The sequence below is a fragment of the Sebastes fasciatus genome, chromosome 6, assembly GCF_043250625.1.
Source record: "Sebastes fasciatus isolate fSebFas1 chromosome 6, fSebFas1.pri, whole genome shotgun sequence".
Lineage (NCBI taxonomy): Eukaryota > Metazoa > Chordata > Actinopteri > Perciformes > Sebastidae > Sebastes > Sebastes fasciatus.
In genome coordinates, this window is record NC_133800.1 from 21189802 (window position 1) to 21201385 (window position 11584).

Here is an 11584-nt window from a genome sequence, read left to right on the forward strand (position 1 = left end):
TTGTTGTGTTGTGACAAAATGTGTCCTCTTCAAAAAAAAAAAAAACGGGTCACTTCTGATTTATAGCAGATTTTCCAAGCATTGAATTTGATAAATTGCTGACTGTCATCGTATTAACATAAGTGACTAAACATTATGGGAGGTCTGTATTTAACAGCAGCTGTCCTCTTTACCAGGTGCACCTGTATAGACACTCGTCACGCCCAGAAGGCCTGCAGGAAGTGGAGCTTGGAAATGGATGTGGCGTTGGTCCAGTACATCAACAGGCTCTGCCGTCACCTGGCCATCACACCAGCCAGACTACACCCCCACGAAGCCTACCTGGACTCCGGTGATACTGCTGATCCTCGTGTGGCCTGCCTGCTCAGTAAGTAAACCACTGGTTTGTTACCGTCTGTGTAGTAAACAAGATGGTTGTTGTTGTTTTTCCTCTTCCTCCTCTTCCATTAATATTGTTGTTTGAACCCAGTGCATACACTGTCATCTATAGTGTTACATGCATCCATGCGACATACTGTAAGCCACACTTGCTTAGTTGTTTACTTTTTTTTCGCGTGTGTCTTCAGATGTGCCTGTGGAGAGCCTGCGCTTGCGCTTTGCTCTGCTGCAGTCCCTCAACAACACTCTGGAGAGTTTCTTCCTGCCGCTAGTGGAGCTGAGACAGACACTTACCTACCAGAACAGCATTGCAGCGCTGTTATGTGAGGCCAAAGGTGAGCAGAATCTAGCAGGTCAAGTGGACATAATGGGTCAAGTTTGTGTGACTGTATAAGTGTTTTTTTTACCTATATAGGAAGCCTGCCTTGTTAAAACACAAGTGTCTGTACAGATCGTATCATTTACACGGCTATCTCCATTTGTTACAGGTCTAATCTTCTACGACACTAAGGTCACTGTAATGAACAGAGTTCTAAATGCCACAGTACAGCGGACAGCTGACCACGCCGCCCCAGAGATTACACTGGACCCTCTAGAGATTGTGGGAGGTATGCATTCCTTTCACTTGTTTATATTGTTTCCCATTTCATATCAATTGCACTGGATCTTTTGCACACATTCTTTCTGTTCCTCTTTTTCCCTTCAGGTGAGATCAGATCATCAGAGAACACATATTTCTGCCAGGCAGCACGCCAGCTATCTTGCGTGCCGTCGTCCCAGCTTTGTGTGAAACTGGCCAGCGGAGGAGATCCGACCTATGCCTTTAACATCCGCTTCACTGGAGAGGAAGTTCATGGCACAAGTTAGAATTTCTCCTTTGACATCTTTTTCTGTACTATCCTGCAACCTTTTACTTGTCAAGATTTTTTTTTTTTTTCCAGACCTAACTGTTGATGAATCTGTCTCTCCAGGTGGCTCCTTCAGACATTTCCTTTGGCAGGTGTGTAAGGAGTTACAGAGTTCTGCTCTGTCTCTGCTGCTCCCCTGCCCCAGTGCTGCAGCCAACCGTAACAAGGTAAGATTTTTCACTATCTGACGTGTTTTGAGTATGTCCTGTTTTTGTTCTTTCCAACAAGGCATGGACTGTACGTCCTAGTCTGGATTGGTCCGACGCTGCCTGAAATCTCAATGTTTCCTCACAGTTTTGAATCCTAACTATGAAATGTTTTGAGTTTGATAGTAAACTGTGAGGACATGTTGGAGTGCTGTAAAAAAACTACAGATTGTTCTGTTGAAAACAGTCCCAAGACTACAGTCTTTCTCAGAATCCTATCAAAGTTAATCACAGACGATGTGTAATATGAATCATTGTTGTTTTTTGCTGTCCTCAGGGGAAGTACATCCTGACGCCGTGCCCTATCAGCTATGCAGAGGAACAGTTGTTGCACTTCTTTGGTCAGCTTCTCGGCATAGCCATCCGCGCAGATGTTCCACTTCCTTTGGACCTACTGGGCTCCTTCTGGAAGGGTCTGGTGGGTGAGTCCCTCAACCCAGAGCAGGACCTGCAGGAAGCTGATGTGCTCACCTACAACTATGTGATGAAGTTTGAAAATGTAAAGGACCAGTCGTGGCGTGGTATACCTCATGTCTTTCCCTGCTAATACCGTGGTTCTAGTGACCTTAACGTGACGTCTGTTCTCCGACCCCGCAGGCGAGCGATGAGACGGAGCTGGAAGCTCTGTGTGCTGAGATCTCCTCCCAGTACCATTCGGGAGAAAGCCCCGACTCCCCCAGCCGGCCTTGCTGCAACTTCACCTACGTCACCATGACGGGGGAGGAGGTGGAGCTTTGTCAGGGAGGTCGCGGCCTCACTGTCAGGTAAAGGAAACTTACTCACATGATTGACGTCATGCAGTGTGGGTTTTCTTGTCATTATCAACTCTTTTCAAACTGCAGTTATCTAGAAGACCCAGCTCTTCATGTCTTCATCTTTTATATATTGTGTGCTTGTTAAGCTGGGAGAATAAGGACATGTATGCGCGGGCGGTGCGGAGCCTTCGTCTGAGGGAGCTGCAGAACGTGGAGTGTATGACGGCGGTACGTGCAGGGCTCGCCACAATCATTCCCCTGCAGCTGCTCACCATGCTCAGCCCGCTAGAGATGGAGCTGCGCACCTGCGGCCTGCCTTACATCAACCTGGAGTTCCTCAAGGTAATGCATATATTGGTGTGAAAGTGCCTGTTGAAATCTCTTTGTAATACGTTACGAAGCAAGTGGAAACATTGTTTGGTTGGTACCAATGGATTTCTTTGTTTTTTTTTCTAGTTTCATATGATGCCAGTATCTTCACTCTAGCTCTAAAGCTCAGCCTGCTACAACCTCCGAAAGACCCATAGGAATTTTTTTAGAGGCTAATTAAAAATCGGCAGTTGCATTAATGCGTTAAAGAAATTAGTGGCGCTAAAACAAATTAGCGTTAACGCGTTATTATCGCGTTAAACTTTGACAGCCCTAGTTAGTATTAATCAAATGTAATCAAAGTGCGCTCTGCTCTCTCCCTCTGTAGGCTCACACAATGTATCAGGTGGGTCTGATGGAGACCGACCAGCACATCGAGTTCTTCTGGACCGCCCTGGAGATGTTCACTCAAGAGGAGCTCTGCAAGTTCATCAAGTTCGCCTGCAACCAGGAGCGAATACCGTTCACTTGCCCCTGCAAGGACGGGGGGCCCGACACCGCCCACGTTCCCCCGTACCCCATGAAGATCGCCCCTCCCGATGGCGCTGCAGGTAATTGCTAACAAGGCTTCACCAGGGCCGTGATTGGACACAAGGGCTGCTATCTCTGAGTTCTGCTTAGTGTCGTTAGTGCAGAAAATACTGATGGTGATTATCAGAGCTGCTTGTCTTGAAACCGTAGACAGACTTTGAACATGTTGTTTGCCATAGATTGATTTGTGTTTGTAAATTAATAGACACATGAAGTTGTTCCATGTTGGAAGACACACTGTTTCTGATGTGTGAACTTCACATCTTTCACAGAAGTGTCCTATTTTCCTGAGTCACTATTTAAAATCACTGGGCTACTCGGGTTTACTTCAGATAAGATACGCTAACACTCACTTTTATCACCTAGACAAGCTTATTATCTCTAACACTTTCTACACAGCAACTCATTGGCCTCCAAAACTCCAGTGGTAAACGTACATAACAAGACTCATTGTTCAAGAGAAGTAGTAGGTGATTTTGCTGTTTTTGGTCTCTCCAGGTCAGCCAGACTCGCGCTACATCCGCGTGGAGACCTGCATGTTCATGGTGAAGCTGCCCCAGTACTCCTCTTTGGATGTGATGCTGGAGAAGCTGCGATACGCCATCCACTACCGCGAGGACCCTCTCAGCGGCTAAGAAGACTTGACAAACCCCACGTTCCCAAGCGTATATACTTGCCCCCCTCCGACCTCCCCACACTCCTGGACCTTCCTCTGAGACAGACCACAGTTCTTTACGCTCTGCTGCTCCAGCAAAAACACACATTTGATTTCATTTTATTTTCGGGGTGGCTATTGACGCTTTGCATGTTTATCCCTGCTATTTTATTTTTTTATCGCATTTAACACATTTCATGATTTATGTTTGCATATTTTTGTGAAGAATTCAGGGAAGATAATTTGACACTGTTACCAAGTGTCTGTTCTGGTTGCACTGAGTTTGAGGATGGCATTGAAGTGAAACAGCTGTGACAGTAGTTTTTTTTGTTTGCCTCTTCCCCCTACCTTTAACAGAGGGTTTAACAAGGTTCAGTCAAGTTCTGTGAATTTAACAACTAAATAGGATGACTTCAGATCAGCACTTTACAGCTGCAAATCTAATTCATGATTGCTGAACCCTCTTTCTGCGGTAGCGTTTTAGTATTGAAAGCGTGGTCTAAGCAAACACTATGAGCTGCAGAACTTTGCATTGCTGTGAAGGCAACAAAACAAAGTGTTACTCTCCTAATGCTTAACCTAGCTGCCTCCCTGTGTCTCCCCTCTGTGGGGGTGATGTGCTGAAACATGCCTTTGCTGTTAGGAGCCTCTCTCCAGAGGGTGATGCTGGATGTGTGTGAAGAGAAAACCCCATGATTTCCATAGAATTAATCTGACGTTTGAGACGGAGGTACGACTACTACCAGAAAAAAAAAGGAAACGTGTGAAGCTGCCTTTTTTTGTCAGCTACGAGCAGGCAGAAGATGTGAACAAGTGCTGTACAGGATATTATGTAGTTTACTGCCTGTTTAAAAAAAAAATATGAACTGCTAATGGACAAACTAACTTATGCCTATATAAACTGAATACATTTTATCCAAGTCTCTGAAGAGAGGGTATTTAAGTCATGTAAAAAGTCATATTAATCTATTAGTTTATGAAATTGCTCTTTGATTTTTCCGAGTAGCTTTGGCGGCATGTTAGGTCAGGTAGATTGGACGACAAGAGAGGCCTGCTGGTTCTGATATGCTTGCACTTCAGGTTTGTGAAACCTGTGTTTGCTTTGTGAAAAACGGGAAGGAGATGATATTCTCCTACGTTGTTTGTGTGCTACTGCTACTGAATGTGCAACAAACCCCCCCCTCGCTCCCCAACATACACAATCTACACACACACACACACACACACTGGGGGAGGGGCGGCGGATTATCCTGAGTTCTGCCTTTTCATACTTTTCTCTATTGACAGAAGAACAGGATTTTTTTTCTTTGTTCATTTTACCCATAACCAAATGTTTAGCTGTGTAAATCTGGGGGAAAAAAATGTAAATAGACTGAAGTTATGTTTTGATGGCAGTTTTTATTAATTGCTAATTCACTTCACCTTCTAATTTTTTTGTTTTTTTTGGTTTGCACTACTCTTCCAAGAAAAAGATTCTAAAAATGAGCAAACTAGGCGATGTCTGTTGGATATTTCCGGTTTGTTGTGTTGTTATTTTTTATGAATTTTGGAAATACCAGTAATCTTATCACCTTTTTGTCTTGTACTCAGATGGATTCAATTTCTTCTACTCATGGTGAAACATGTTTTCTTGTGTGAGTAAAATCGCCATTTTACTTGGATAGAACTGAAAAACACGACGGGATTGATATTCGACGCATACCGGATTGTTGAATTGCTTGCGAGTTTTTTGGTTTTTGGTTCAGTTCTTTTTTGAAGGGTGATATACCGCTGCTAACAGGGACGCTCTCTCCTCTACTTCCTCCTCCTCCTGCGAGGGGGGTACAGTAGATAAGGTCATAAAAAGGACATATCCATACAAAGAGGTGTTGCGATAAAATGTGTGCTGTACATTTACTTGATATTTATTACAATTATTTATGGTTGCATTAACTTAACTTTTACTGTCTTACCTCTGCACATCAGAAACGTAACATATCTAAAAATGGATTATACAGATGTAAAGAATCAGATGGCATTTGAGATTTCTGTGTCACAATAAAGAAATGTCTTCATGTACAAATTTCACTGTCCTGCTTTATGTATTTTACATATCGACCCACTACATTTCTGTGCTCAGATAAACATCCAGTGTGGTTGGGGAAAACATGTTTACTAAATGGATGTTTACTATTGCAAAATCCCCTCACAATGGGTCATTTGCATACTTGACTGAACAGCGATGACGTGGTGTAGCGGACATGCCTGTTACATGTGTGCGTAGACAAAGAGTGTTGGTCATGATGAATGATGCCTGTGAAACTTGCTTTTTCTCCTTTAGGACATGCCTTTTTATGTAAGGACCCTGCGACCGACTCTGGTTATGTCACCAGATACCTTTTCAGAGCAGCAAGTGCTGGACCAGGCCAGTTCTAACTGGATCTCCAACCACTGACTCAGACTGTCCCGGCAGCTCCATTATATGCTGTATTCAAAGGGAACCATAGAAGCAATGTGTCATCAGCAATAATCTGAACTAATTGGTCAGATATTTATGCTGCAAACTCTGTTGACAGGAGATATATATTGTGTCTATCGCTCCCCCAGCTGAGCTATACTGTGGAGTACCAGTGGTGTGTCACATAGAATAGTGTGTTCTCTCAGAAAATGTATATAACATCTAAAATCATCTCTACCGGTTGAGTTTTCTTCTTATTTTGATGTAAAATTTAAAATTTGTAATACTAAGTTGAGGAATTCTAGGAATGTCTCCAGCATGTTGACTCGTTGGTTCAACCAATCACCTGTTCTTCCCATACAGCTGTCCCCCCTCTATGTGACATAATGTCTCCCCTGCCCCCGTTTTAATGATCCTCACACCAATGGGGAGCTAGGAAAAGGGCCACATCCCTAACAATCCAGCCAATTGAATGCTGGGAAGTTCAGCATATTCAGAAGTGTGGAGACGTCTGCCGTGGTCATGCGACCACCGACTGACCCATTAACAGCTTCTGTGAGGCCTCTTGACATGACTGGAATACATTGTTGTGTACTAAAACTACTCATTCTAGGATGTCTGTGTTGTTGACGACATTTCATTTTCGGATTTGTTAAAAGTTGTAGGTCAGTCCCAGTGGCTAAAGGTTGCTCTCACTACAGCTAAGAAGGTCATGCTGAGGCGCTGGATGGGGGAGAACAACCCGACCTATCTGCTTCTTATGAATGTCTGATATGCATAATCAATGGGAAAATGGACACCATATATAACATAGATCAGGAAAATGAAAACTATAATAAATCTGATGTATTCATGAATTAAAACCAACCTACAGTGCTCCTCAATAGTTTTTTTAATTATTTTATTTGTCCCTTCTGTTTATTTATACCTGCAGTGTAAACGAAAACCAACATTTTTTTTTAGTTTTTCTCATTTTTTTTTTAACATTTTTTCCACTGTATTTCAAAAAGACAGAAAAATAATTTAATAATTACAATAATTAACTGTTTATTGAAATGTGTCATGTGTTTTTTAACAGCTTTTGCATGCTAATTTTAACAAAACTAAACGTAAAAATAAAGTATTCTTTACTGATAGAAGTAACAGGATTTTCTTTTATTTTCAAAAAAAAATTAAATACTTTTGTTATGCTTATATATCATTTTCTATATTATATATATTTTTTTTAAATATTTAATAATAAATAAATAAATACATTTTTTAATATATTTTTGTTGTGAATATTAATTTGTAAAACACATGGGACTGCCTATTTTGATGTCTACGAAAGAAACAATAAAAATCATAACAGAAAAAAAGTTGTAGGTCAAATCTAAAACTTAATGATTTACTCATTCATTCATGAGGGATCACAGCTGCTCAAGGATGTAATTCTGTATGCATCGTCATGCCTGCCAAAGCACTCGCTGAGGAGAGAGGAACTTAATTAGAAAGTAAGCTACTGAGACCAGAGCTATTAATGAATTGTCGTACAATTAATAGTTTAACGGTATGGGAGAGATTGTAATTAAGCTTTATAATAACTTTACATTTGCACTGTTTAAACATCCCTTTCATAGGTTTACATAACAAATGCAATACATATACATTATGTAAACCTACAGTAGACACATTTTATTTACTGAAGTACTTTGGTTTTCTTTGGATGTGTTTCCTAAATCTATTTGGAGAATGAAACACTCATCGAACACTTGATATTTATAGTAATTCGAGATATACAGTATACATTACAGCATATCTGCAATAAGCTGATATCAGCCTGGCCTATTTATCATTCAGGTTCAGTATAAAAACAGTGCTTTCGCTGGTTTAATCTGTATTTTACATACCATCTGCAGTCAGGAATAAGAAACTGTGAAGGCAGGGAAATAATTCTTTAGGCAGAATATTCAGAAATATAATTTATTAATTCTTAAATACATTTCAATGTACAAAAGCAGAAGAACAACATACAAGCACGCTAAATACAAATGCAACCTAACTGTGTGTCAGTATGTTTTTCTGAAAGAGGTCTCTCAAGTCAAACACGACCTCCACCAGAGCAGCATCACAATTACAATGTTTTTACAAGATATAATAAAAGTCCCTCCAGCAGCTCGCTCTCACATGTGTCAGTCTCAGTGCTCGGGAGAGTCTCACAGTCTGGAATGATTCGGTCTATGGAGCACATGAATAATGGGGTTTGTGGATGGAGGGGGATGGATGGAGGGATTGAGGAAAGGTCAGAAGGACCCGAGGTAGTCGGCCACGCTAGATGATACCGAGCTGTTTTTTCAGCCTCCTTAGCTGCTCCATGCTGATGTTGTTGCCGCCGCACACCACGATGACGACCGGGCCCAGGCGCTGGGCCAGCTTGCCCTCGCCCTGCAGCCTTTTGATAATGTCACTGTACACAGCTGCCAGGGCGGCGCCGCAGGCCGGCTCCACCAGGACCTTCTCATCATCTGAAGGACGACACCAGGAGAGAGAGAGAGAGATCAGTTTCACAGCTTTTTAGATTTGTTGTGCATCTGTTCAGGTGCAGGTTGAAGCTACTCACCTACAAAACGCTCCACAGCTTTCACAGCCTCCTGGTCTGTGACTACTTGTGAGAAAACCGTGTGCTCGTGCACCAGTTTAAAAGTCTGAGCAGACACCCTGGTCAGGCCCAGTGTGGTTGCAACACTAGAGAGTAAAAAAGGAAAGGTCAGTCTTCGACACACACACACACACACAGAGGAATGATGTGAGAAAAATGTGGGATTGTGTTATCATTTGAGTACAATTAGATTTTGTACCTGGTAATTTCAGGTAAGGTGACCAGCTTCCCAGCCTTCATTGCTGCATTGAGGCTGTGTGCTCCCATGGTTTCCATGGCTACAATGGGCACGTCAGCCCAGTCGGTACGACGCAGTCCCTCCACCACGCCGTTCAGCAGGCCTCCGCCTCCCACCGACAACACTATCGCTCCTGGCTTCTCCTTCAGGTCCTGCTCCAGCTCCTTCACCAGAGACGTGTGGCCTTCCCTGCACACACAAACACAACCACACCACTGTCAGTTTCATAGGAATGAGTTTAGATATTTAGTGTAAAGTGAAGAAGGAAACAGTCTGATTTATTTCTAATTCTTCCTTGAATACAAGTGAGTTATAAAAATTCAGGTCACATCACAAGTAGCCCTGTAATGTCAGCAATTTATGGTCTGTGACGTGTGTAAATGAATTATCTGGCAAAGTTAGCACTGTGATAAGATGCCGTGTATCTGACATAACACCTCAACTCTTCTATGCACGAGCGTGGATGACACCCCCCCCTGATAAGACAGCTGCTACTATCAGTCTTTTGCACATCCTAAAACAATTCAATTTGTAGAGAAGAATCTGTCTAATCACGTCTCCCTCTCTTTATCTCCTCGTGACAGATAGATTACAGTACTATGCAAGGATTTCTGTACATGCTGTTACAATCCCTGAAGTTACAGACAGACTGAGATGGTCTCACCAGATGAGGGGATCATCAAAGGGAGAGATGAATATCCAGCTGGGGTTGTTTGCCACAAGCTGCCGTCCGTATTCAATGCTTTCATCTAGAGCCTGAAAGAGACAAAAGATGACTTCATTTCATGAGATGAATCATGTTGCATTCTCTGTGAAGAAAATGTAACCAGGCTACTTACATTTATGCTTAAAAGTGTAATATAATGGATGTAAATGCTATGAGATGAACTTACCTTGCCATGGATAACCACGGTGGCGCCTTCGTCCTTCAGCCTCTCCACGGTTGGGTTTGGTGTAACACTTGGAACCACTATGGTCGCAGGGACCCCGAGCTGACGGGCAGAATAAGCTGCTGCCATCCCAGCATTTCCTCCTGCGGGGACCAAAAGCGTCAAAGATTACACACTCAAACACACCAACAGAGGCAAAGACAAACTCTAATATTGATTTTTTTTGCTGTAGTGCTCACCTGAACAGCAGACAAACCGCTCACATCCTCGCTCTGCCCACTATACAAGAAAAAACAAAAGAGGCATTACAGTCAACAATCTTAAAGTCACAGGGTAGAAACACATGTTAGCAGATCATCTCAGTGTCCAAACTGGAACTGATTCACTTAAACTGGTCCATACTGGTTTATTTTGGCCACACAGAACAGAGGAGCATCACTCACGGTTCTGCAGAGGTGTCCGATGCCCCTGATCTTAAAGGATCCGGTGGGCTGAGATGAATCCAGCTTGAGGTAAACAGAGGTCCCGGCTAGTTTAGACAGGGCAAGGCTCTGCCTCACTGGAGTGGCCACATGAAGAGGCCCCTGCTGGGTCTTCATCTCACTGTGGAAAACACACAAGCAGAGAAATGTGGTTTCTCAAGAGACAAGGGCCAAATAATCAAAACATCAATTTGCTCAAAAAATGTCTCAAAAAAAAAAAAAAAGTCAACCTACCAGTCTCAGATGGATGGCAGGATAACAAGCTGTGCTGAATATCACTGATCACCAAACTTCCTTATTAACCTTGCCTCTGACATCTTCCATGCATATATACCCACTGGTGATGTGGGCTTGGCAAAGCAGGCCCACTTCCAGACCAATCAGGGTGAGGCATTCTGCCACCAAACCCTCCCAGTGACCGTGAGGATGAAGAGTGCACACTGAAGGATGAAGAGAGATTCATCCACAGTGAATTTCATCCCATTTTCTTAGATAGCAAACAAACTATTTCTAGGATGTATCATATAGTCTGATATAAACTGAGATATTTAAACAGTCAACAATGGTGTGACTGGAGGGATTAAATGAGAACACTGTCATAATTAAGAGGGAATATATTAATCCATAGAAAGCATGTTATAAAAACTTGTTTACCATAACAAGTCATTACATAATGTCACCCTCTTCTCGCCTCCGTTGAGACCCCCTGTGACATTTGGACACACTGTCCTTGGCCTGCTCCTCTCCCCCTCTAAAGGAAATGCTCGCACAGCCGGCATTACCAAAAGAGTCGCTACTATTTTGGCCCCGATGCCTGATGACTACCAAAAGCAGGCTCCGGGTGGACGGTTCAAACCTGAATGATCCGGTGTTGCTTCCCCTACAGTGTGAGCTGCTGTCCCAGGATGACTGGAACAGAAAGTGCTGCTCATTCTGTCAATATATATTTACATTAATATCTTTAAATTGGGCTTAAATACAATGTAAGTGGTAGCATGTAACTAAGTAGGCCTAGGCTACAATTTTCAGGAAGGCTACTAGTACTTAACTTGAGTATTTTCCATTTTCTACTACATATTATATATACATAGGCCTAT

General features: G+C 42.7%; 2 protein-coding genes across 4 annotated transcripts in view; one reads left to right on the forward strand and one right to left on the reverse strand.

Moving 5' to 3' along the window:
• hectd4 (HECT domain E3 ubiquitin protein ligase 4) overlaps window positions 1-5864 on the forward strand; it is a 37529-nt gene extending 31665 nt beyond the window's left edge. For all 3 annotated transcript variants that reach the window (XM_074638339.1, XM_074638341.1, XM_074638340.1), the window contains exons 67-76: window positions 177-367; window positions 567-713; window positions 867-986; window positions 1085-1240; window positions 1350-1453; window positions 1770-1991; window positions 2090-2256; window positions 2394-2589; window positions 2945-3167; window positions 3646-5864. In XM_074638339.1, the coding sequence (XP_074494440.1) occupies window positions 177-367; window positions 567-713; window positions 867-986; window positions 1085-1240; window positions 1350-1453; window positions 1770-1991; window positions 2090-2256; window positions 2394-2589; window positions 2945-3167; window positions 3646-3782 (1663 nt within the window). In that variant the 3' untranslated portion in view covers window positions 3783-5864. The remainder of the gene's footprint in view (window positions 1-176; window positions 368-566; window positions 714-866; window positions 987-1084; window positions 1241-1349; window positions 1454-1769; window positions 1992-2089; window positions 2257-2393; window positions 2590-2944; window positions 3168-3645) is intronic.
• Window positions 5865-8357: 2493 nt separating this feature from the next.
• On the reverse strand, window positions 8358-10962 carry LOC141770200 (L-serine dehydratase/L-threonine deaminase-like). Its single transcript, XM_074639843.1, has 8 exons — window positions 10722-10962; window positions 10449-10608; window positions 10245-10284; window positions 10009-10148; window positions 9780-9871; window positions 9077-9304; window positions 8839-8963; window positions 8358-8743 (listed from the first exon to the last, which is right to left on the reverse strand). Exons 2-8 carry the CDS (start codon window positions 10602-10604, stop codon window positions 8550-8552), a joined length of 975 nt encoding a protein of 324 aa, XP_074495944.1. The 5' UTR covers window positions 10605-10608; window positions 10722-10962; the 3' UTR covers window positions 8358-8549.
• Window positions 10963-11584: the final 622 nt, after the last annotated feature.